The 26779-nt window shown below is 48.3% G+C and overlaps 1 protein-coding gene across 1 annotated transcript in view; it reads left to right on the forward strand.

Annotated features, from left to right (window-relative positions):
- Positions 1–26779, forward strand: part of MSRB3 (methionine sulfoxide reductase B3) — a 103635-nt gene that overhangs the window by 57565 nt on the left and 19291 nt on the right. The window contains exon 5 of the mRNA XM_054178856.1: positions 4540–4568. Within this exon, the coding sequence (XP_054034831.1) occupies positions 4540–4568 (29 nt within the window). The remainder of the gene's footprint in view (positions 1–4539; positions 4569–26779) is intronic.

Genomic DNA, 26779 nt, shown 5'->3' on the forward strand with positions numbered 1-26779 from the left:
ATATTGATAGGCATTGATCAGTTCCCCTCTCAGCCTTCTTTTCTCCAGACTCAACAGCCCCAGGGCTCTCAGTCTCTCTTCACAGGGGAGATGCTCAAGTCCCTTAATCATCCTTGTAGCTCTCCCTTGGACTCTCTTCAGCAGGTCTCTGTCTCTCTTGAACTGGGAAGCCCAAAACTGGAGAAACTCTGGATGCACTCCTGAGCAGACTACCCTGGCTGATCCTGCTTTGGCAGGAGAGTTGGACTGGAGGTCCCTTCCAACCTCTAACATTTTGTGATTCTTTTCCTCCTTTTTTCCCCCCAGTGCTTTTCTAAGATCTCTAAGCACAGTGGGGTAGTGCATTAACCTGTCCTACATTTTGCATTGTTTTCCCAAGGTGCCATGGTGGTAGGTGATCCTCCTAGGGCTACCTCCCGTGTTGTGTTTCCTTTCCTAGCTATTCTGCTGCTGCCAGACAAAGTTCTACTCATTTATCACCCCCTATCAGTTTTCTGATTTGTTGTCCAGTAATTTATGACTGTTTGGAGCTTTAGTACTCATTACAGTGCCTGGTGACCCTTGTGACCCTCCTTCCCATGCACACGCTGCCACCTTGGCCCCTGCTGCAAATTGCAGTGTGTATATCTATGCCAGGCTATGCAGGCTGAGAACCAGGGTCTGTCTTTGACCAATATCTGAGGGCTGGGGGTCAAGAGGGAGGGGACAGGCTCTGCTCAGGTGCACCCTGTGATAGGACAAGGGGTAATGGATATAAACTACAGCACAGGAGGCTCCACCTCAACATGAGGAGGAACTTCTTCACTGTGAGGGTCACAGAGCATTGGAGCAGGCTGCCCAGGAAGGTTGTGGAGTCTCCTTCTCTGGAGACTTTCCAAACCCATCTGGATGTGTTCCTGTGTGGCCTGTGCTGGATTCTATGGTCCTGATCTGGCAGGGGGTTGGACACAATGGTCTTTGGACGTCCTTTCCAACTCTAACATCCTGTGAGCCTATAGAATAGAATAGGATTAACCAGGTTGGAAAAGACCTTTGAGATCATCCAGTCCAACCCAGCCAACAACACCATCTAATCAACTAAACCATGGCACCAAGCACCCCATCCAGTCTCTTCCTAAACACCTCCAGTGATGGAGACTCCACCATCTCCCTGTGAAGCACATTCCAATGGCCAATCTCTCTTTCTATGAAGATTATATAGAGAGTATATGTAAAATACTGTGTCCAGTTTTGGGCTTCTCAGTTTAAGAAGGACATTGAGACACTTGAACGTGTCCAGAGAAGGGCAACGAGGCTGGGGAGAGGGCTCAAGCACAAGCCCTGTGAGGAGAGGCTGAGGGAGCTGGGGTTGCTTAGCCTGGAGAAGAGGAGGCTCGGGGGAGACCTTCTTGCTGTCTACAAGTACCTGAAAGGAGGTTGTAGCCAGATGGGGGTTGGTCTCTTCTCCCAGGCACCCAGCACCAGAACAAGAGGACACAGTCTCAAGCTGCACCAGGGGAAGTTTAGGCTGGAGGTGAGGAGAAAGAGTAATTTGCCATTGGAATGTGCTGCCCAGGGAGGTGGTGGAGTCACCATCCCTGGGAGTGTTCAAAAAAGGCTTGGATGTGGCACTTGGAGCCATGGGTTGGTTGTCAGGAGGTGTTAGGTATTAGGTAATAGTTTGGACTTGATGATCTCTGAGGTCTTTTCCAACCTTATTGATTCTCTTGATTCTATGCAGTACATCTCCACATTCCTGCATGCCCCAGATTATAAAAGAAAAGAAGAAAACAAATCCGAGATTAGTTCTTGAGCTTCAGGTTTTTTTGGTGTTGTTTTTCTTTTGTGAAGAAAACAGCTTAACTTCCCCCAAAATACATCCCCTCCTTGATGGGATGTTAAAAAGATCCAGCATTGCACTTCCTCTTTAGAATTCCTGGGGAAATGCAGACTGCTGCCAACATAACATCCTTTTAACAGGTCTCCTGCTGGTCAGCCCTTGTGTCCTGCTGTGACAGCCATGACCATGTGTACAACTGATTGTTAGTGGGCAATATAAATCTGACTGGGACATGCCTGTTAATTGGTTGGAGAGCTCGATACAGACAATGCTGTCTTATAGCAGATTGTGTAGATAGGCCTAGGCTGAGGGTTAATTCTGCTTGACAGCACATCAGCAGCATCTCGAGAGTAATTACCCGACTTAAGTTTTCCCACAGCTGAATTAAGATCTTCAAAGCCTTCCACATTTACAAGTATTATTAACCTATATCTGAAACATGATGTTCCCACAAGGGCTAATTTTTTCCTTCCTTTTATTAAATATACAGGTTATAGGGTTCATTTGCTAAGTGCTAAGCCCCCAGAAGAAAACACCACTTGTTAGAGGGAGAAAAACCGGCAGTGCACGACCGGAGCTAATGGTGCATGATGCACACATCATTGTCTTATTGCAAAGACTTTAAAAACAAGTTAAAATTTAGGTCTGGCTCCCTTCCTTTATCCCTCTCTCTCCCTTCCTTTATCCCACTCTCTCCCATCCTCCCCCCCACCCCAGCTTTCCACTTTCTAGCAAACCCAACCACTTATTCCTGTGTGCAGGGTGAGTAAATTGAAGACACGCACAAAGCGAAACCCCTCCTAGGATGCCGCAACAATGAAGTGCAGCTCGCTGGCTGCAACTCACATGACATTAATGAAACGCTATCTGCTTGCAAAATAAACCCCCCATATAGATTGGAAACAGTCAGGAATAAATTAAATCCTCTTAATGACTTTTCAAATTGCAAGGAAAAAAAAAACAGGAAAAGAAATGGAACCAAGATTTGCTTCGTCGGAGCGACGGCGGGCCCGGGATTCACTGCATCTGACTTGATCCTGGCTTAAATGGCTGCATTCATTGTGCTGGTTTGCCTTGTGAAGGGTCTTCTTTGTCAATCCATGTTGGAAAACCAACAATAACAGGAAAACAAACACCCCCAAACCAACCCCAAACACCTCAAAAGCATGAAAGGTAGTAGTTGCTGTGTGGGTTCAACTGCCCTTGAATGCGTTAGAGGGTGGCACACAGAGGGAGATCACAGTATCACAGTATCACAGTATCACTAAGGTTGGAAGAGACCTTGAGGATCATTGAGTCCAACCTGTCACCACAGACCTCATGACTAGACCATGGCACCAAGTGCCACATCCACTCTCCTCTTGAATGCTTCCAGGGATGGTGACTCCACCACCTCCCTGGGCAGCACATTCCAATGATGAACGACTCGCTCGGTGAAGAACTTTCTCCTCACCTCAAGCCTAAACTTCCCCTGGCGCTGCTTGAGACTGTGTCCCCTTGTTCTGGTGCTGGTTGCCTGGGAGAAGAGACCAACCCCTTCCTGGCTACAGCCACCTTTCAGGTAGTTGTAGAGGGCAATGAGGTCACCCCTGAGCCTCCTCTTCTCCAGGCTAAACAACCCCAGCTCCCTCAGCCTCTCCTCACAGGGCTGTGCTCAAGGCCTCTCCCCAGCCTTGTTGCCCTTCTCTGGACAGGTTCAACTGGTGGATTGAAATTACCACCACCACCACTCCCCCCCAACATAAAATTGCCAGACTAGCTCAGATGGAAGCAAATGAAGCTATATTTCCTATCTAGAAATATGAAATGCAACAAACATGTACCAAATACACACTATTTGCATGCATTTACAATTCATCAACAGCACAAGAACCACCCCCCCTGGACAAAACCAGGGGCTTACCAGCAGCTACCCCCTCCCTACTCCCTTCCCCCACCGTATACAAGGGAAAAAGAAAGAGGGGGGAAGCAGAGAGTGTTTTGTTAGTACATAGCCACAACAAGAAACCGTTCAAGGGCAGCAGCAGCTAAGCAAAAGCCACCAGCTAGTGTCTGCCAGAGCAAAGAAATTAAGAGGAGCAAGAGTTAGTTTACACAACTGACTTTATGTTAGATTTTTCAGACCAGTGAGACCTGGTTAATTCCAATTCCTATTCTATTCTATTCTATTCCATTCTATTCTATTCCATTCCATTCCACTCCACTTCACTCCACTCCATTCCATTCCATTCCATCCCATTCCATTCCATTCCATTCCATTCCATTCCATTCCATTCCATCCCATCCCATTCCATTCCATCCCATTCCATTCCATTCCATTCCATTCCATTCCATTCCATTCCATTTTATATACTGGAGGTGTTCAAAAAGGGATTGGATGTGGCACTTGGAGCCATGGTTTAGTTAGCCATGAGGTGTTGGGTGACAGCTTGGACTTGATGATCTTTGAGGTCTTTTCCAGCCTTATTGATTCCATGATTCTATGATTCTATTTAGACCTTGTCCTTATGTTCCTTTTTTTTTACATCCAATGGTCATTCATTTCCATCCTATCACTTTGCTGTTCAGTCTGTGGAAGTTTTCCTGGGCACAGCCTAGAAACTGCCACAAGAGTGTTGTTAAAGGCAGAGTTTCCTCGGGCACATGGGTCTGGCAAATGGCTTTTTACAGCACGGAGCGGTTCCTGTCACTTAACGATCCTCTTTTGTTTTCTTTTGCAGGTCAGAAACAAAGTTTGACTCCAATTCAGGTATGTTTAGATTCCCAGTGTTTTGCTGAGTGTACACTCTGCAGGTTAATCTCAAAAGAGCAGTTTATCAGCCCCCAAGTTCAGTTCAGTTTTAAACAAACTGGGGTAGGTCAGGCTTTAAAAAAGGAGCTTCATTTCTCACCCCTTGCAGGCAGCATTATGGCTGTGAAACGTTGGCTTTCATGCCTTTCATTAGTCCCTCTGTCTCTTTACATTTTCCCAGCAGATGATCAGGAAGATGTCTCTCTCCCAACAGGCTTTAATTGATCTGGGGGTGGGGGGAAAAAAACTTACAGCACAAATAAATGATAATGCAGGCTGAAGCAAATGGAGGGCAGAAGCGAAGCTTGAGAATGGATCTGTGCTTTAAAGGAGAATGTTGGGTTGTGGGGTTTTTTTTTCCTTCCTGGTGGAGGGGGGGGGGGGACAAAGACATTTCATGGGAATTTGAAGTCAGTGCAGCCCTATCTGTCAGGAAACAGATGATTTGTCATCAAATGGTCGTGACAGATGCATGTACACAACGCATGCCAGAGCAGCCTGTGGAGCTTGCTGCAGGAGGCTTACCAAAAGGCAGCCTCCCTCAAGTTGTCTTGCTGAAGAATTTTAATGTGTTGTAGGGGCTGGGAGGGAAGTGAGGGTCAGTCCAACAGGTTAATGTGTATCTAACAAGACAAAAACCACAGGACAGCAAATGGCAGCAGCTGAGGAGGGAACAGAGCTCCTCATACCAGGCTGTTACTGATTCACTTGAACTGCTCTTGGGTGTTGCTTAAAATGAGACAGCAGCAAATGAAGCATAAGCTGTTGTCCTAAAACCAGCTGAAATGTCCAGTCCTTGCAAAGTTCATTCCAAATACATCTTTCTAAGATGAAAAAGACTGGTTTAAGCATCATTATGATCTATTAAGATATTATTAGGGCAATTTTGCACTTGGGCCAGCGTTACCTTCTAGGCAGTTGGCTGAAATCGGTGATTATAATTGCTTCTAATGATATGAATTTTACAGCACAGGTTAATCAGAGTGTTTATGAAATGGCATCTCTCCTTTTATCCCAGTTACAACATGATTTGGGTTTGAAATGTGAGGTATTATGTTGCCCCCCTTTTTTTTTTCCCTCCCCTTTCACATCAGATGTTTATCTTTGGAACTATATGGGAGTGAAATCTACACCAGGAAGCATTTATATAGCCAATTCTTGTAAACTTGAGTCATCTTGCTTCTATTATGACTTCAGTCTGTGAGTTTGAGGTTATTTGCTTTAAATCCTGCTTGAATGAACTCTGTGCTAAGGTTGCTTCTTGGATCTGAACAAAACAGGTTTACATGGGGGGTAGCTTAGAGTCATAGAATCAGCCAGGGTGGAAAAGACCTCAGAGATCATCAAGTCCAACCTAATACCTAACACCTCCTGACAACTAAACCATGGCTTCAAATGCCACATCCAATCCATTTTTGAACACCTCCAGGGATGGTGACTCCACCACCTCCTTGGGCAGCACATTCCAATGGCCAATCTCTCTGTCTGGGAAGAACTTTCTCCTCACCTCAAGTCTAAACTTCCCCTGGCACAGCTTGAGACTGTGTCCTCTTGTTCTGGTGCTGGTTGCCTAGGAGAGGAGACCAACCCCCACCTCAAAGCACGTTTCATCACCAGCAACACCAAGGCTGAGAACATCTCTTATCTTTGTGAAAACTGCTCCATCCTTCCCTTTAGAGGGACATTACTCCTCTCTTCCACCAAGAAGCTTTTCTTGATCATGGAACAGTGAAAGCACTTGAAGTTTGTCTTTTGTTCCTGTTTGTGGAGATCCTGCGATCAAGTCAACATGTACCACCCAAAGGAACCATCACAGGGTTTGATCCTCAGCAAAGAGCTTGATTTCCTTTGCCAAAACCAGACAGCAAGATCAGACCTCCTGCTGGCTCTGAGTGAGCAGCAGGACATAGGCAGGGAGAGAAAGGATGCATTGCTGCAGCCAGGGCAGAGGAGGACAAGGAAGCTGGGAAGGGCCTGGAGAAGAAATCTGATGAAGAGCAACTGAAGGAACTGGGGATGGTTAGTGTGGAAAAGAGGAGGCTGAGGGGAGACCTCCTGGCTCTCTGCAGCTACCTGAAAGGACATTGTGGAGAGGCAGGTGCTGGTCTCTTCTCACAGGTCATTAGTGATAGAACACTGTCACTGCAAGCCTTTGTAAACAGTCTCCCTCCATCCTTCTTGTAGGCCCCCCTCAGGTACTTGTAGGCTGCTATTAGGGCATAGAATTGTTAGAGTTGGAAGGCACCTCAAGAGTCATCTAGTTCCAACCCCCCTGCCATGGGCAGGGACACCTCACACTACAGCAGGTTGCTCACAGCCACATCCAGCCTGGCCTTCAAAACCTCTAGGGATGAGGCTTCCACCACCTCCCTGGGCAACCTGTGCCAGTCTCTCACCTCCCTCATGGGGAAGAACTTCTTCCTAACATCCAATCTGAATCTACCCATTTATATTTTTTCCCCATTTTAACTCCCCTTCTTTCATTCCCCCTAGTCCCCCCACCTGACACCATAGAAGTCCCTCACCTGCCCCATTTTCCCCTTTTTCCCCTCAAATCCCTTAGCACCTGGGCTCTGTTGGGGGTCTCCTCCCACCCCAGGTGTGGCCACTTGGCCCTCCCCACCCACTCCCCTTTATAATCCCCACCAGGAAGGGCAGCAGCCCTAAGCTGAGCCCATCTGGGCTGAGGATCCTCCTCTCATCTCTGGTGAGTGCCCCTGGTGCACACTGGGTGATGGTGGTGGTGACAACAAAGGCCGGGGGGCCTGCTGGCCCCCCGGTCAGGTAGGGATATTGATGACCTCTCCAATACCATCCACGGGTGCTGGCTGGGGCTGAGCTCCTCTGTGTGGTACCTTGGCTGGTTGAGGCTCTTGCCCCTGGCTCTGGGATGGGTGCAAAAGTGGTGGTGGTGGTGGAGCAGGGGCTGCTTAGGCAGGGTGGAGGAAGGTGTAGATGGAGCAGGAGCCCCTTTGGGAAGATGAAGGGGGGAGTGGTGGTGGGAGAGCAGGAGCTGTTTATGCAGGGTGGAGGAAGGTGTAGAGGGAGGAGAAGCCCCTTTGGGAAGATGAAGGGGAGTGGTGGGGGGTGACTCCACCACCTCCCTGGGCAGCACATTCCCATGGCCAATCTCTCTTGTTGGGAAGAACTTTCTCCTTGCCTCCAGCCTAAACTTCCCCTGATGCAGCTTGAGGCTGTGTCCTCTTGTTCTGGTGTTGGTTGCCTGGGAGAAGAGACCAACCCCCACCTGGCTACAACCTCCCTTCAGGTAGTTGTAGACAGCAATAAGATCTCCCCTGAGCCTCCTCTTCTCCAGGCTAAGCAACCCCAGCTCCCTCAGCCTCTCCTCATAGCAGCAGTACTCCAATACCCTGATCATTTTTGTGGCCCTCCTCTGGACCTGCTCCATGTCCTTCCTATATAGAGGGCTCTGGACCTGGCTGCAGTACTGCAGGTGAGGTCTCATCAGAGCAGAGCAAAGTGGCAGAATCATCTGTCTGGATCTGTTGGTAACTCCTCTTTTGATGCAGCCCAGGATGCTGTTGGCCTTTTGGGCTGCAAGCTCACAGTCTGCTGATGTCCAGCGTCTCATCCATCAGCACCCCCAAACCTGTTTGCTGCAGACCTATTTCCCCTGTATTGACTGAAAAAGGCTAAGAAAACTGTGGTAACTCAAGCAAATTGCTGCTCTTCCCATCAGAAGTAGGAAATACAGGGGGAGGGAGAGGTCTGTGCTCTCCCTGCTCTGCTTTGGCCTCTTCCAGCTCCCTGGGGAAAAAAAAAGTGGTGGGACCTCTGCTTCTGCTGGATGAACTGGCAGGTAAGGCTCTCCTGAGGATCTTCTCCATAGGCACACCCTTTGTGTGGTGTGGCACTCAGTGCCATGGTCTGCTTGGTGTGGTGGTGTTAGGTCATAGGCTGCACTTGGTGATCTCAGAGGTCTCTTCCAGCCTCAATAATTCTGTGATTCTGTGACAAGAGGGAATGGCCTCAAGCTGCCACTGGGGTGGTTTAGACTGGACATTAGGAAAGCTTTTTCTCAGGGCAAGAGTGGTCAGGGATTGGAATGTGCTGCCCTGGGAGGTGCTGTGTTTCAGGGTGGTTTGGCTGTGGTGCTTGGGGATATGGTTTAGGGGTGAGCCTTGTGGAGGAGGGTTCTGGGTTGGACTTGGTGATCCTGAGGGTCTTTTCCAAGCTGAATGTTTCTGTGACAGAGACATCCTTGTAAGAAAGTCTTTCTCTGACACAGGGAGGGGTGCAGTGCCCTGTGCAGCAGCATGGTCTTTGAACTGTGCAGATGTAACTTTGATTTGCATAGAGTCATAGAATTATTAGGGTTGGAAGGGACCTCAATGATCATCCAGTTCCAATCCCCCCTGCCATGGGCAGGGACACCTCACACTAGAGCAGGTTGCTCACAGCCACATCCAGCCTGGCCTTATAAACCTCCAGGGATGAGGCTTCCACCACCTCCCTGGGCAACCTGTGCCAGTCTCTCACTGCCCTCACGGGGAAGAACTTCTTCCTAACATCCAATCTGAATCTACCCACATTTTTTTGAGGTGCTTTTAAAGAGCCTACTGCCATTTGACAGCAATGACTCCTTATTTACGCAGCCTTGAGTTCCCTGGAGACACCTGCAGGTGTTTTCCTATCCCTCGCTTTGTTTTGCGTTCCCCAGCCTGTGATTCCTGCAACAGCCAGTGATCCTGCAGGCTGGAACAAACATGCCTTGTTCTGATTGATCTCATGTTACTCCAAACAGTTCAAGTGTTGCATGTGAGAATGAGGTAATTTTCTTCTGGAAGGAGTGTTTTCTTCCAGGGAGCTGTGTTCTACAACCTTGTCATGTGCTCCACCTTAACCCTAAGGTTAATGCCAGCCAACTTGCAAGCCTAGATGTGTGCCCTTGTTAAGCATTTGTCAATGCTTCTTGTCCTTGTCTTCTCTAGAAGTGCTTGTGAAGCACTGAAGGCTTCAAAGAGGTCTTTCAGAAGCAAGCACAGAGTCTGGAATACAACTTTTAAGAGTGCCCAGTAGACTCCCTGGAAATGTAACCCTCCCGACGTTGTTCAGCCCTGAAATATTAGGCAAACATTGTCAAGGGAAGATTAATTTGGACTTGAGCATTGGCTTTAAAAGGGGGCTGTAAAATTCCTGTAGTGATGATTGGGATTTATCATATAAATAGCTATAACATCTGTAGGGGACACACATTCTTCACATCATGCCTGAGAGTTCCATCTGAGAGGCTTCTCTTCCTCTGCTGATTCTTGTGTGAGCCTACAGCTGGCAAAACCTCTGTCTCGGAGACCAGGGGGTTAGCTTCATGCTGTTAGAAGATCCTCTGAAATGAAACAATTTTGCTTTCCTGTCACAATATGATGAATTTCAGTGGTACTGAGAATAGAATTATTATTTCCCCACCCCCCCCCAAAAAAAAAACCCTACTTGAAAGCAAAACAAGGTTGTAGGACAATTTCCATCCTCTCCTCCCCTCAAATTCTGCTAGAGAACAAAGTAAACCTCAAACCCCCACAGCTGAAAGAGTTCTGTTCTGATTATTAGCATTTTGGTAGTGTCTGAAATGCTTCTTGTGGTATGTGCTTGCTTAGCAACTTTTAAGAGTAAGACTGGTATTGGAATAATGAGCTCATGAAAGATTCACTTTTAAATATATATAGAAAAACAATATAGGTCTTCAAGATGCTGCTCCATAAGAGCAAGAATTTTGTAGGTATTAAAAGCTGTTGCTGATTACAGGATGTGAGGGGCTGGAAGGGACCTCTGGAGATCATAGGGTCCAACCCCCCTGCCAGAGCAAGACCATACAACCCAGCACAGGTCACACAGGAACACATCCAGATGGGGCTGGAAAGTCTCCAGAGAAGGAGGCTCCACAACCCCTCTGGGCAGCCTCTTCCAGTGCTCTGTCATCCTCTCAGTAAAGAAGTTCATCCTCATCTTGAGGTGGAAATTGGAAATTCCTGTGCTGTGGTTTCCATCCATTGCCCCCTGTCCTATCCCAGGGCACAAGTGAGCTGCCAAGAGGACCAACAGAAGCAAAGCATCACAGAATGTTAGGGGCTGGAAGGGACCTCAAAAGCTCATCCAGTCCAACCCCCCTGCCAGAGCAGGAGCACCCAGAGCAAGTCACACAGGAGCACATCCAGGCAGGGTTTGAGTATCTCCAGAGAGGGAGACTCCACAACCTCCCTGGGCAGCCTCTTCCAGGCTTCTGTCACCCTCACAGGGAAAAAATTCTCTCCTCCTGTTTCCATGGAACTTCCTCTGCCTCAATTTCCACCATTGCCCCTTGTGCTGGCATTGGGCATCACCCAGCAGAGCCTGGCTCCAGCCTCTGGGCACTCACCCTGCACATCCTTATCAACATGAATGAGGTCACCTATTGGTCTCCTCCAAGATGAAGAGCCCTCAGCTCCCTCAGTCCCTCCTTGTAAGAAAGATGTTGCATTCCCTTCATCACTTTTGTGGCTCCCTGCTGGCCCAGCAGTCAAATACAAAGCAAGCCAAGGGCTCCCTAGCAGTTCCTGGCATTTCCTTTGCCTGCCATGTGTGGACTCACAGTGTCAGCCAGTGACTCTGCAGGTCATTTCTCCTCTCTGCACATCACCTTTTCCACCTGAATTAGTGTATCTCCGTGTCTTCAGCGCTGCACAATGCTGACCCCCCTCCATCCCCATCAAAGTTGCCATCCATTCCTTTCTCACCTCTTGTATTCACTGGTATCATTCCCTTACTGTGGCCCCTAGGAGGTACTAACTTGCCAGGCTACATGATTCAGCACAGGTGCTAGAGAGCAGTTGAAGAAAATGACAAGGTTGGGGGTGGTCAGATGTTTTCCTCTCATAAATTCCTCTTGGCTACGCTTCCAGATGGATTGCAGTAGACTTCCCAAACTCTTGCTATCAGCCCTGATTTCCCCTAGCCTGTCATCAGTCCCTTGGTATGAAAGTAATCAGAACAACCATTAAGAGCATAAGGAACTCTTCACCTAAGCAAGTGAGAAATGAAAACCAAAAGGCATCTTGCAAGTGAGTATCTGCCTTGGTACTAGAGAAACCCAAAGGAAACTTAACTTGCCTGAACCTTCAGGTCCCTGAAGCAGCAGGGTGTTTAGTTCTTCACAGAAAGAGTAATTGGCCAGTGGAATGAGGGAGCTGGGGGTGTTTAGCCTGGAGAAGAGGAGGCTCAGGGGAGACCTTATTGCTGTCTACAACTACCTGAAGGGAGGTTGTAGCCAGGTGGGGGTTGGTCTCTTCTCCCAGGCAACCAGCACCAGAACAAGAGGACACAGTCTCAAGCTGCACCAGAGGAGGTTTAGGCTTGAGGTGAGGAGAAAGTTCTTCTCAGAAAGAGTAATTGGCCATTGGGATGTGCTGCCCAGGGAGGTGGTGGAGTCCCCATCCCTGGAGGTGTTCAAAAAAGGCTTGGATGTGGCACTTGGAGCCATGGTTTAGTTGTCAGGAGGTGTTAGGTATTAGGTTGGACTTGATGATCTCTGAGGTCTTTTCCAACCTGGTTGATTCTATGATAATATCACTCACTGACTGATTGGATCATAGATTTGCATATTGATAAACAAACCAGTTCCTAAATGTTATTGATGTCAGCTTCTTTGCCCAGGTGGTACTAATGTGGGTCTTAATTCTTCTTAGTGAGGTTGAGTAGTTGCAGGAATAGGGAGATGAGATGTTTGGTGTTTAGTAACAAAATCATACTGACACCTTCAGCAATTGCCCTGCAACCAGAGTATTTGATTCAAAAAACCCACCAAAACATCAGAGAGACCTTGCAGAGTCTGTAACAGGGGAAAGTTGCAAAGTTTAGAATAGAATTAACCAGGTTGGAAAAGACCTCAGAGATCACCAACCTATCACCCAACACCATCTAAGCAACTAAACCATGGCACCAAGCACCCCATCCAGGCTCTTCCTAAACACCTCCAGTGATGGTGACTCCACCACCTCCCTGGGCAGCACATCCCAGTGGGCAGTCTCTCTTTCTGGGAAGAACTTCTACCTAACATCCAGCCTAAGCCTCCCCTGGTGCAGCTTGAGACTGTGTCCTCTTGTTCTGGTGCTGCTTGCCTGGCAGAAGAGACCAACCCCCACCTGGCTACAACCTCCCTTCAGGGAGTTGTAGAGAGCAAGAAGGTCTCCCCTGAGCCTCCTCTTCTCCAGGCTAAGCAACCCCAGCTCCCTCAGCCTCTCCTCACAGGGCTGTGCTCCAGACCCCTCCCCAGCTTTGTTGCCCTTCTCTGGACACCTTCCAGCATCTCAACATCTTTCCTAAACTGAGGAGCCCAGAACTGAGATACTGAAGAAGAGGGATCATAGAATCAACCAGGTTGCAAAAGACCTCAGAGATCATCAAGTCCAACCTATTAGCTAATACCTAACACCTCCTGACAACTAAACCATGGTTCCAAGTGCCACATCCAGTCCCCTTCTGAACACTTCTAGGGATGGAGACTCCACCACTTCCCTGGGCAGCACATTCCAATGGCCACTTACTCTGCACCAGAGCCTTTTGCATGACTTCTCCAGAGTCTCTTTCAACTCTGAGGAATTATTTCCTTCTCTCTGGCCATCACCAGTGTGTGGATTCAGGAAAGACTGCCTGAGCTGGCACAGAGAGGCAGTGGGAGACAGCCACAGTGTAAGCAGAGCAGTGGATTAGGTTATTTTCCTTGTTGTTACCTAACTGCTTTTGAAGAGCTGCTTGTTTTGCAGTCTCAAGCAGTAGGCAAAGCAGAAGATTTTTGGTGATACTCTTGAATTATCCTACACTTCCAAACTTCATCAAGAGTTTTTCCTGCTCCTTTGAATTGAAAATTCTCATTCAGTCAAATGAGAACAGAATAGAATTAACCAGGTTGGAGAAGACCTTTGAGATCATCAAGTCCAACACTGCTAGCTCATGTTCAGCCTGCTATCAACCAGCACCCCCAGGTCCCTCTCTGCCTGGCTGCTCTGCAACCACTCTGACCCCAGCCTGTAGCTCTGCATGGGGTTGTTGTGGCCAGTGTGTAGAACCTGGCACTTGGATGTGTTCAATCTCATGCCCTTGGACACTGCCCCTCTGTCCAGCCTGTTGAGGTCCCTCTGCAGAGCTCTCCTGCTCTCTAACAGATCAACTCCTGCCCCAGCTTGGTGTCATCTGCAAATTTACCGATGATGGACTCGCTCCGCTCATCCAGATCATCAATGAAGATACTGAACAGGATGGGGCCCAGCACTGGTCCCTGGGGCACACCACTGGTGCCTGGCTGCCAGCTGGCTGTGGCACCATTCACCACCACTCTCTGGGCTCGGCCCTCCAGCCAGTTCCTAACCCAGTGAGATGTTGTTTGGACATCTGCTTATTCTGTGCCCTGTTCCAGCATGTCTGACAGCTCTGTGACCCTGGGCAATGTGCTCTTTCCTCCTGCCTGGTTTGTTTATGTTGCAGGGCTTTTCAGGGAGAGCACTGTCTCTTGCTGTTGAGTAAGCCCAAGACCTAGGTGCAGTGGAAACACTTTATCAGCCGAGACCACCTCTTAGGTCCCCCATAAATCAAATCATGGGTGGCCTCTACTCTGTGTCTTCTTTTAGACTGAACAAGTTAATTCCTATCAGGAAGACTCTCTGGCAAGCAATATATGAGGTATCATGGTAAATGTATTCCACTGAATCAGAGTTTTTCCACTCTGCCTGCACAGTGATTGTGTCAGCTTTTGTCAAGGTGTGGTGGGTTGAATTTCCACCCCCACCCCCAACATTACCTTTGCCAGCCTAGCCCAGCTGGAAGCACATGGAAGCTGTATTTACAAGCAGAACTACGATGGGATGCAATGAATATGTGCAAAATATTCAGGATTTGCAATATTTACAGGGATCTACAGTTAACAAACAGCACAAGGATCCCCCTGCTCAAAGACCAGGGGAAGCTTAGGCAGCCTACAAGAAGGCTGGGGAGGGACTTCTTAGGGTGTCAGGGAGTGATAGGGCTAAGGGGAATAGGGGGAAAAAAACTAGAAAGGGATCGATTCAGGTTGGATGTTAGGGAGAAGTTGTTCCCCATGAGGGTGGTGAGACACTGGCTCAGGTTGCCCAGGGAGGTGGTGGAAGCCTCATCCCTGAAGGTTTTGAAGGGCAGGGTGGATGTGGCTGTGAGCAGCTTGACCTAGTGTGAGGTGTCCCTCCCCATGGCAGGGGGCTTGAAACTAAAGGATCCTTGGGGTCCCTTGCAACCCTAACAATTCTATGATTTAAATGCCTTTGGTCTTCAAATGATCTGACTTTCCACCATCAGCTCAAGGAAGAGGTGCACCATACAGAGACTCTGTCCATCCCTCCCCTTTCCCCTCTCCACAGCAAAGGGGGTTATTGGGAAACATCAGAAGCTGAAACTCAGGAGACTTCCCCTGGCACTTTGCCTCTGAGAATGTTTTTACTTATCCACAAATGATTGAGCTTTAATGAGCTTCTCATCAATTTGTAGGAGCAGTAACAGTGTATTTCTTTCATGCCTCTGCCAACAGTTCTTGCATGTTGGGGTTTTTTTGATGTTCATAAACCACATTGGACAGTGCCAGACTTCAACCTTGCACAGATGGAGGTGGACAATAACAGTAAAATGCCTAAGTGAGCAAATGTATTCCAGCCTGCAGTTCTGCTGCAGTACTTAGATAGGAGCATGTTACTTTACATTGGAAAACATAAAAGTGCTCTGTAAAAGAACCTTGTTATAGGTTGAGGGCTGAGTGTCCTACCAGAGAGATAAAAAGATCTCCAGGGGCCAGAGAGTCCAGGGGGAGGCACAGGATACCATGATTTTTGTTACTCCATCCCATATTCTGCAATCCCTGTATAAACAGACCTCACAGCTTGTTCTCTTTCATAGGGAGGACCTGCTAGCCCCAGGTGGAGAACTGGGCTGAGGCTGGTTCAGATTTGTGTCTAGATTTCCTTTCTGCCTTTATATCTTTTGTACTTTTGGGTTCCTTTTGTGAATAGTATTTTCCATTTAAGCTCCAGTTCTTTGGGAGTGATTTTATTTACTCCTTTGGGGTAAAATACTTCCTATCCTTTTGCCCTAGGCAGCTCGTGGCTCAAACCAGGGCAAATCTGACAAAGTAAGGCAGAGAAAGAGAATACAAAATTAAGCAGGCTGGAAAAGACATTTGAGATCATCAAGTCCAACCCAGCACCCAACACCATCTCATCAACTAACCCATGGCACCAAGTGCCTCATCCAGTCTCCTCTTAAACGCCTCCAGGGATGGTGATTCCACCACCTCCCAGGGCAGCACATTCCAAGGGCCAATCTCTCTTTGTATGAAGAACTTCTTCCTAACATCCAGCCTAAACCTCCCCTGGCACAGCTTGAGACTGTGTCCTCTTGTTCTGGTGCTGGTTGCCTGGGAGAAGAGACCAACCCCCACCTGGCTACAACCTCCCTTCAGGTAGTTGTAGAGGGCAATAAGGTCTCCCCTGAGCCTCCTCTTCTCCAGGCTAAGCAACCCCAGCTCCCTCAGCCTCTCCTCACAGGGCTGTGCTCCAAACCCCTCCCCAGCTTTGTTGCCCTTCTCTGGACACCTTCCAGCAGCTCAAAGCCTTTCCTAAACTGAGGAGCCCAGAACTGGACACAGGACTCAAGGTGTGACCTAACCAGTGCTGAGTACAGGGCACAATGACTTCCCTGCTCCTGCTGGCCACACTGTTCCTGATGCAGGCCAGGATGCCATTGGCCTTCTTGGCCACCTGGGCACACTGCTGGCTCATGTTCAGCCTACTATCAACCAGCACCCCCAGGTCCTTCTCTGCCTGGCTGCTCTCCAGCCTCTCTGACCCCAGCCTGTGTCACTGCATGGGGTTGTTGTGGCCAAAGTGCAGCACCTGGCACTTGGACTTGTTGAATGCCATCAGGTTGGACTCTGCCCATCTGCCCAGCCTGTCAAGGTCCCTCTGCAGAGCCCTTCCACCCTCTAACAGATCAACTCCTGCCCCCAGCTTGGTGTCATCAGCAAATTTACTCATGATGGACTCGCTCCCCTCATCCAGATCATCAGTAAAGATATTGAACAGGATGGGGCCCAGCACTGATCCCTGGGGCACACCACTGGTGCCTGGCTGCCAGCTGGATGTGGCACCTTTCACCACCACTCTCTGGGCTCGGCCCTCCAGCCAGTTCCTAACCCAGTGCAGGGTGCTCCTGTGTAAGCCTTGGGCTGCCAGCTTGGCCAGAGCATTCTTCAACTTCATAAAGATTAATAAGGGAAGGGCATTCAGTGTCATCTTCAGTGTACTGTAAAGAATTAGATTATCTGAGGTACACAGACATCCCACCTTCAGTTCAGGCTCTATTTACAGAAAGCTCCCACCCCTGTCTCAGTTCAGGGCTTCAGTTTATTTGTGCAAGACTGTTTTAAAACTAATGAGTGATGGAGGATTAGAGAATTACTGCAGTGATAGCAGGTGTTTAAAAAACCATTCAAAGCAAGAGGGAAGAATGCAGCACTTCCAGGAAACAGAGTGATACAAGCTCAAGTCCATGCAAACAGAAATCAGAGAAGAGGAAAAATAAGAGGAATAGTCTGATGGGATAGGAAAGTAGATGATTGTTAAACACAGGCATAGCAGAAAGATATGCTAGTGCAAAGCTGCAACTACAATTAATGTTTGCCCTCTTCACCCAGTTTACATATTTGGATGGCTGTATAAGCTTTGCTGTACATTATCATGGAATCTATAAGGTTGGAAAAGACCTCAAAGATCATCAAGTCCAAGCTGTCACCCAGCACCTCATGATTAACTAAACCATGGCTTCAAGTGCCACATCCAAGCCTTTTTTTGAACACCTCAAGGGATGGTGACTCCACCACCTCCCTGGGCAGCACATCCCAATGGCCAATCTCTCTTTCTATGAAGAACTTTCTCCTCACCTCCAGCCTAAACCTCCCTGGCACAGCTTGAGACTGTGTCCTCTTGTTCTGGTGCTACAACCCTCCTTTGGGGTAAAATACTTACTGTCCTTTTGCCCTAGGCAGTTCGTGGCTCAAACCAGGACAAATCTGACAGAGTAAGGCAGAGAAAGAGAATACAGAATTAAGCAGGCTGGAAAAGACCTTTGAGATCATCAAATCTGACCTATCACCCAGCACCATCTCATCAACTAACCCATGGCACCAAGTGCCTCATCCAGGCTCTTCCTAAACACCTCCAGTGATGGTGACTCCACCACCTCCCTGGGCAGCACATTCCAATGGCCAATAACTCTCTCTGAAAAACTTCTTCCTAATATCCAGCCTAAACCTCCCCTGGTGCAGCTTGAGACTGTGTCCTCTTGTTCTGGTGCTGGTTGCCTGGGAGAAGAGACCAACCCCCAGCCGGCTACACCCTCCCTTCAGGTAGTTGTAGACAGCAAGGAGGTCTCCCCTGAGCCTCCTCTTCTCCAGGCTAAGCAACCCCAGCTTCCTCAGCCTCTCCTCACAGGGCTGTGCTCCAAACCCCTCCCCAGCTTTGTTGGCCTTCCCTTCCCCTTGTTGCCTACATTCTAGCAAGTCAAAGCCTTTCCTAAACTGAGGGGCCCAGAACTGGGCACAGGACTCAAGGTGTAGCCCTAACCAGTGCTGAGCACAGGACACAATGACTTCCCTGCTCCTGCTGGCCTCACTGTTCCTGATGCAGGCCAGGATGCCATTGGCCTCCTGGGCACACTGCTGGCTCACGTTCAGCCAGCTGTCAACCACTACCCCCAGAGGTGCTGGTGCCAGCTGCACCCACGAGAGGGCAGGAAGCTGCAATGGATTGCTTCAACCATCTCATGACACATTCCCCTCCTTCTGCCAGACAGAATCCCAGAATTATGGAGGCTGGAAAAGACCTCTGAGATCATCAAGTCCAGCCTGTGGCCTCATACCACCACATCAGCTGAACCATGCCACCAAGTGCCACATGCACATACCAAGGCTTCCAGCAAGCCCTTGACAATATTTAGTGCTTTTCCTTCTCTGGTGAAAAATCTCTGTAATACTTTTTTTTTTTAAAGAAGGAACCACAGTCTCCTCTTTCAGACCTAAACAAAAATCCCTGTGCAGCTCCTTCCAAAATCCAGTCTGATACAAGCTGCAGTTTCTTGACTTCACAGTGGAAGGCACACGCTGCCTGAGCAGAAGCTCGGGCACTCAGCTCATTGCCTTTGGGGTGAAAAAGGGAAGAAATATTTCTTGTAATGTAAGGAAAAAAAAAACTAATGAAAAGAAGAAAGAGGGAAGGCTGAAAATAAGAAGGTGGACACATGGGGTGCAAAATGCATTGAACAACATTAAAACCTCTACCTGGAGCTCCTTTTCAACTTAGCTATTCTTGCTTACTGTCAGTCAGTGTGGACTCTGTTTCTGCTTGTTTCTGTATGGTTAACAATTCCTCTTTCAGTCATAGAATCACAGAATTGTTAGGGTTGGAAGGGACCTCAAGGATCATCTAGTGCAAGCCCCCCTGCCATGGGCAGGGACACCTCACACTACAGCAGGTTGCTCACAGCCACATCCAGCCTGGCCTTAAACACCTCCAGGGATGAGGCTTCCACCACCTCCCTGGGCAACCTGTGCCAGTGTCTCACCACCCTCATGGGGAAGAACTTCTTCCTAACATCCAATCTGAACCTACCAACTTCTAGTTTTGCTCCATTCCCCCCAGTCCTATCACTCCCTGACACCCTAAAATGTCCCTCCCCAGCTTTCTTCTAGCCCCCTTCAGCTACTGGAAGGCCACAATTAGGTCTCCTCGGAGCCTTCTCTCTCCAGACTGAACAGCCCCAACTCCCTCAGTCTGTCCTCATAGCAGAGGAGCTCTCTGGAGCCCTCTGCTCATCCTTGTGGCCCTTCTCTGGACACATTCCAGCACCTCCAGATCCTTCTTATAATTGGGCCTCCAGAACTGGACACAGTACTCTAGGTGTGGTCTCACCAGAGCTGAGTAAAGGGGGAGAATCACCTCCCTCAACCTGCTGGCTCTGCTTCTCTTGCTGCAGCCCAGGATGTGATTGGTGATCAGTCAAGTCTGATCTACCTGTATCTCCCCACTTGCTTCATCCCGGGGCTCTCCTGGCAGAAGTTTTGCAGTAAGGATCCAAATAAGCAGTTGTGTGCATGAGACGTGGATCGACTTTGCTTCAGTAAGTTCAGAATCCCTTGCAGACTACTCTGGCACTATTTATGCAAGGTTTCAGCAGAGTTTACTTTTGAAGTAAATATTAAAGTGAAATGAGGTACACAGCACTGTCTGTGAAGGCAGAGCATTATTTTACACCTCCTCAGCTCCATTTTTCCCCACTAATACAGCAGTGGCAAATGGACAAGTCAAAGACTGATGGGAGGAACAAAACAAATCCATTTCCTGAGCAAAACAAATCCATTCTGTAAACATGACATTAAAGAACACCAGAATACCCCCTGACCACATGGCATAAGTCAGGCCTCCCAAGGCAAACCTGCACTGCAGTCTTTTGCACATGCTCATGCATCTCTTTATTTAATCTTACAGATCCTTCTTTCCCTGGACATCAGAAGGATCATTTCACAGGATAACAGGTTGTTAGGTGTTGGAAGGGACCTCTGGAGATCATCCAGTCCAACCCCCCTGCCAGAGCAGGACCATACAATCCAGCACAGGTCACACAGGAACACATCCAGATGGGGATGGAAAGTCTCCAGGGAAGGAGATTCCACAACCCCTCTGGGAAGCCTGTTCCAGTGCTCTGTCACCCTTACAGTAAAGAAGTTCTTCCTCATGTTGAGGTAGAACTTCCTGTGCTGGGGTTTACTGCCACTGCCCCTTGTCCTGTCCCAGGACACAAGTGATCAGAGGCTGTCCCTTCCTTCCTGACCCCCAGACATTTATAGACATTGATTCAATCCCCTCTAGGTCTTCTCTCCAGGCAGATCCTTGAGGTCCCTTCCAATGCTGACAATTCTGTGATACCTCCTCCCATGCTGCCTGTATCACATCTGTGTCATCAGCTAAGTGTGCATCAGCATGTGAAAGGAGCCACACAAAAAGGTGCTCAGCTTTCATGGATGCATCACTACCGCTGGTGGTGGAGTCGCCATCCCTGGAGGTGCTTAGGAAGAGACTGGACGAGGCACTTGGTGCCATGGTTTGGTTGCTTAGATGGTGTTGGGTGATAGGTTGGACTTGATCTCAAAGGTCTTTTCCAGCCTGGTTAATTCTGTATTCTGTTGCTGATTCAATAATAATGATAATGCTGCAGCTTTTAAATATCCCTTTCCACCACCACCCCCCACACCCTGTAGGAGAGCTTTGCAGTGTTGCCCCTTCATACATTGTTTTTCTTGCCTGCAAGAGCAAGATTTAGCTGCTGATACATGCTTCTAAAAGGCTTGGGGGTAACAAAGTGAATTAAACATTCCTCTTCCAGCTGCTGCTGTTCACAACACTTTTGACAGTTAAAATACATCACACATTCTCTTGTCTGTTGAATGTAAACAATTAGTATTTTAAGTGGAGTCCAGAATCAGCCCCAAATAGGAGGATCCAGACAGGCAGTTCAGATAGGAAACTAAGCAGTGTCCTGAAATGTATATAACAGCAGTTTGCACTCTGTTCAGCCTGTGCCTAACATGTTGTCTCCCACAGCACATTAGCCTGTGGAAACTGGGAGACCAGTGGCTTGTCTTTTGGGGATGAAGTTTCATTTTTCATCTGAAAATTATTTTTAGCACCACTTTTTATCTCAACTTTTTAGTATGACCTCTACAACGAAGCGGGGAAGGGGGGGAAAAATTAGACTAAAGTCCTTTTGTTTCCCCAGAATGAATGTTTGGTATAATGAAACATTTTAGTTATCTCAAGACCAGTCTTGGAGGAAAGTTTGTTTAAAAGAGAATTTTTGTTTCCATTCTGGAAAGAAGACATTTGAAATCACAAAACTGAGGGAGGGAGGGGAAGGAAGGAAGAGAAAGAGAAGAAGGAAGGAAGGAAAAGAAAGGAAGGTAGAAAGAGGAAAGAAGGAAGAGAAAGAGAAGAAGGACGGAAAAGGAAGGTAGAAAGAGAGGAAGGAAGGAAGGAAAAGGAAGGAAGGAAAAGGAAGGGAAGGAAGAAAGAGAAAGAAAAGGAAGGAAGGAGGGAAGGGAGGGAGGGAAAGGAAGGAAGAGAAAGAGAGGAAGGAAGGTAGAAAGAGGAAAGAAGGAAGAGAAAGAGAAGAAGGAAGGAAAAGGAAGGTAGAAAGAGAGGAAGGAAGGAAGGAAAAGGATGGAAGGAAAAGGAAGGAAGGAAAAGGAAGGGAAGGAAGAAAGAGAAAGAAAAGGAAGGAAGGAAGGAGGGAAGGGAGGGAGGGAGGGAAAGGAAGGAAGAGAAAGAGAGGAAGGAAGGAAGAGAAAGACAAGAAGGAAGGAAGGAAAAGAAAGGAAGGTAGAAAGAGAGGAAGGAAAGAAGGAAAAGAAAGGAGGGAAGGAAGAAAAAAGGGAGGGAGGGAGGGAAAGGAAGGAAGAGAGAGGAAGGAAGGAAGAGAAAGAGAAGAAGGAAGGAAGGAAGGAAAAGAAAGGAAGGTAGAAAGAGAGGAAGGAAGGAAGGAAGGAAGGAAGGAAGGAAGGAAGGAAGGAAGGAAGGAAGGACAACTCTAGCTTCCCTATAGGTAAACCTGAAGTAATTTTCTGTTACAAACTTTACATCAGTGATTCCCTCTACTCCTTTGCTGTGCTTAGTGCCTTCATTGCATTGTGCCCTGTAAGGTCTATAACAGAGCAAATAATGAATCATAAAGAAAAGACTTCCCAACTTTATCCAGGGAAGACAGGCAATTAATTTCTTTTAAAGTTAGGCTTCATCTAAAATGAAATGGTCCCCTCAGACCCACATGGCAGCTTCTGCAGCTGTCAGTTTGGTTTGCACCTTTAAGGGAAAAAAAAGGGAGCAGGACACAGGGAGTAAAAATGAAAACAGCTTCAGGTTGTTCGATTTCCTGGTTGTTTAAATGTGTCCTTCCTGACATGCAGATTCATCACACTCCTTTCCTGGTGACTACTTCATTAGATTAGTTCAGTTAGGTATTCAGTTTAGGGATTCTTATCTTCTGACTCACAGAATTCTTGTGTTCCCCGAAGAATTTCCTGTGTCTGACTGGAATTTTATGTCTTTGTCGTTTTAGTTGGACTTCTTGAGGTTGCTTTCTGAATGACTCTGCTTTTCAGGTCTCCAAATAGCATCTGAGGGCCCAGATCAGAGCCTGCTTCCTGCTTTTCAGGAAAAGCTGACCCATGCCAGCACTTCACCTCTTAGAATCTGAGTCAGAAATTTCCCCCTAATCCTTTTTCCACTCTCTCCCTTTCTCAACAGTGGTTTCCCCTTGCTGCCCGTGCCTTTTCCAGGTATCCACTTCGGAATAGTCTGGTCTAGTTCTGAAAATGCACCCTGGTGGCTCAGAGTGCAGCCTGCAAGCCTGTCCCATCAGGTTTTCATCACTCAGTTGCTGCAAAGCAGAGGAGCTAAGGTTACTTACCAGTGTATTGGACCACTTAGCAGTTGATGAGAAATGCCTTTGTCTATCCCTTCCCTGTCTTTTTTTCCGTCCTTTCTGAGGAGGGTTAGCGCCAGGTTAGGCTGGAGCCCTGGTGTGTGCTTCTTTGAAGGGTTCAGTGAGCTGAAGGTGATGCTTTCTGACATGTGAGCCCCAGAAATGTATCAAGTGATTGTGGTATACCAACTTGCCTGCTTTTACACAAGAGCTTCCTCTGCCTTCTTCTCCCTCACTGTGAAATGGCGATGCTTAGCTGCCCTTGGCCGTCACAGTTTGGTGGTACCCTTGAATGTCTTTGAACAGGAGGAGGCAGAGGACAGAATGGCACCGTGCTTGTTTTGCAAAAGTCTGGGTGAAAAAGCAGGATAAAAAGCCCTGTTCACCCGTTCTGGCACATGGTTTTAGCGCTGCGTTTCTCCTCTCCCAGACCACGGCGTTCGGCTGTGCCTGGGAGCTCCTAGATAGATGCTCCGCGACCCAGCTTTGAACCGCCGGGCACGCGTATTAATTCCTGAGGTTACTTTCCCTAAGTATCTTTGCTTATGGAATCACCAGGTGGAGACAAGAACCCGGCAATGCGCTGCCGCCGGCCGCTCCCGCGCCGCCCAGCCCCTGCGGCTCCCCCCGCCCGAGGCGGGCGCTGAGGAGCACCCGGGATGCCCGCGCACGGAGCGCCGGCCCCTCGGTGCCTTTCGCGACCCTCCTCCGGCGGGAGAGGGGGAACGGCAGGAGTCCTCTGCTCCCTCAGGCACTGTGGCTTTGGCGGGAGCTACCCTTCACCGCTTCCTCTCCCGCCTTCTTGTGGGGGTGTCATCTGGGAGATACCCGCAGTCGATGTTCAGAGGATCGGAGCAGGCAGTGTCCAACAGCAGCGCTCACGTCGGGCTTGCCGTGCCAGGGCAGCTGTCTTTGTCCTCCCAGGCTGTATCGCGCAGCCTGAGCGCAGGCACCGCGCCATGGCCCTTGCCCCAGCCCTGTGTCTTGTGCTGTGGCCAGACAGCCCTTACAGCAGACCTGGTAGTCTGTGTCTCTGTCTTCACCCTGTTGTTCAGCACTCTGTTCTGTCAACCTTTGGCAGACATTGCAGCAAAGTCTCAAAACCAAATTACAGATCATCGAGGGAGGGTTGGACTTGATGATCTTCCAAGGTCCCTTCCAGCCCCTAACAGTCTGTGATTCTGTGACATTGCCATCTGCTAACTGCCCCAGTCCTGGTACAAATCCTGACAAAAGCTTTCCTTGATGGCCAAGAAAATTGTGTCCCTTCTGAGTTATTTGTGATCAAGTTCCCCCACTGACACATCTCATTCAGTATCTAAACAGAAGAAAGGAGATCTTCTGTCTTTTGTTGTTGTTCTTAATCAGTGTAATAAGTTGCCCAGGGAGGTGGTGGAAGCCTCATCCCTGGAGGTTTTGAAGGCCAGGCTGGATGTGGCTGAGAGCAACCTGCTGTAGTGTGAGGTGTCCCTGCCCATGGCAGAGGGATTGGAACTGGCTGATCCTTGAGGTCCCTTCCAACCCTAGCAATTCTATGATTCTAAGTCTTTGCCTTATTTTGGAATTTCACAACTGCAATGAGAGCCTGTTTGTCCAGCTGGAATGAGGAAGGTGCTTGTCTGGTGGAGCACTCAGTGCTGGAGGAGCTGTAGAAGGAAGCTCAGTAGAAAGAACAGCATAAGGGAGACAGTACATGGCTGCCATGTTTGGAGTTGGTAATTCTGACAGAATTCATAGAATGGTCCAGGCTGGAAGGGACCTCCAAGGTGATCCAGTCCAACCCCCTCTGCAGTCAGCAGGAGCATCCTCAGCTAGATCAGGTTGCCCAGAGCCCTGTCCAGCTTCACCTTGAATATCTCCAGGGATGGGGCCTCAACCACATCCCTGGGCAACCTGTTCCAGTGTTCCACCACCCTCATAGTGAAGAACCTGTTCCTAACATCCAGTTTCAATCTGCTCTTCTCTAGTTTGAAGCCATTGTCCCTCTTCCTGTCACTGCAGGCCTTTGCAAACAGTCTCTCTCCATCCTTCCTGTAACCCCTTTCAGGTACTGGCAGGCTGCTATTAGGTCTCCCTGGAGCCTCTTCTTCTCCAGGTTGAACAACCCCAGCTCCCTCAGCCTGTCCTCATAGCAGAGCTGCTCCAACTCTCTGATCATTTTCATGGCCCTCCTCTGAACCCTCTCCATCAGGTCCATGTCTTTCCTATATTGAGGGCTCCAGACCTGAACGCAGTACTCCACGTGAGCTCTCACCTGAGCAGAGTAAAGTGGCAGCAACAAAGTGAGAAGAGGGAGAGGGAGAGAGAGAGGGAGAGGGAGAGGAGAGGAGAGGATGCAGGAATTGTTCTGGCACAACCAGTTTTATGGTGAATAACCCTCCAATGAAATTGTTTAGAATTCCCTCTGGTTTTCCTTTTCACCCCCAGTAGTGATTTACTTCCATTTTGCTGCTTTTCTGCTCAAAATCTGCAGCAAAATGTTAAAGGGCACAGCCTAAAACGACCACACTGTACGAAAGCTCCAGTTCTTTAGGGTGGGCTCCCCAGATAAGTCAGAGGTTTACCCAACTGCAAGATGTTTTTGCCATGTATAAATTTTGGCTGGAAAAACAACAACACTGATGCGAAGTCGAAGGCTTTGGGCTGAGGTTATTAGGTCAACAGTAAATTTTGTGAAGCATCTGAGACATTTCTCGGTGGCATTGAAGAAATACGGCTGAAGGTTACGCTGCTTCACACAGTTCTCTTTGGTGCCTTTGATGCCAGAGGTCTACAGCTGATTTATGGTGAAGATATATTTTGCAAAACACTAGCCATGATTTAAAGTAACAAGAGACACTGTTCAGATGAGGGGAGAAACCCATCCTTTGGGAGGAATTGAGTTAGGTTCAGTAGTTCTGTTGAACCTGAACCAAGCAAGAAACCATTAGTAACTCAATCTTTGTAAGAAGGCTTGAGGAAGACCCTGGCTCCTGCCTACCTGTTGATTTTAGCAGCAGCCCAGACACTGGAAACATCGGGAGCGGTGAAGTGGAAGGCTCTAAAACAACTGGCTTGTAATTAGCAGCATTTTAGAGCACAGTGAAAAGACCAAGGAAGTAGCTGGGGCAACAGCAATATTGTGATGCAGTTATTAATTGCTAAAAGAGAGCAGACTCCCTGCTTCTATTCCTTGAGAGACATCAGAGGCACGCTCGTACTGAAAATTCAGACGGTAAAGGAAACTTGTCGATGTGGAGCCTCAGACCTCCCCTAACAATCACTCAAACCAAATTTAACCTCCTCCCACTAACAAAGCAGCAAGTCTGGATTGCATATGCTGTTTCACAGTAAGTTGTTTGGATGCTGAGAGTGCTGTAGTGGAGGAAAACAAATGCCACCTTTATTTATGGCTTTCACTGGTTTATTTCCCAAGTGAGAAACGTGAAAAAAAAAGAACCAGATGAGGATTGTCTCGTAAAAGCTGCTGTTAGAAGGTCAATTGTTTTGTTAAATTCCCTTCCCACAGTGTTCTGTCAGAGTGGTATTTATCTGCTGTGGTAGCCCAGCTTTGTTGTTAGAAGCAGGTAGTGTGTTACAGACAAACCTCCACTTTACTTTTCCTTCCAAAATGAAGCTTCATTTTGTCT

The sequence above is a fragment of the Dryobates pubescens genome, chromosome Z, assembly GCF_014839835.1.
Source record: "Dryobates pubescens isolate bDryPub1 chromosome Z, bDryPub1.pri, whole genome shotgun sequence".
Taxonomy (NCBI): domain Eukaryota; kingdom Metazoa; phylum Chordata; class Aves; order Piciformes; family Picidae; genus Dryobates; species Dryobates pubescens.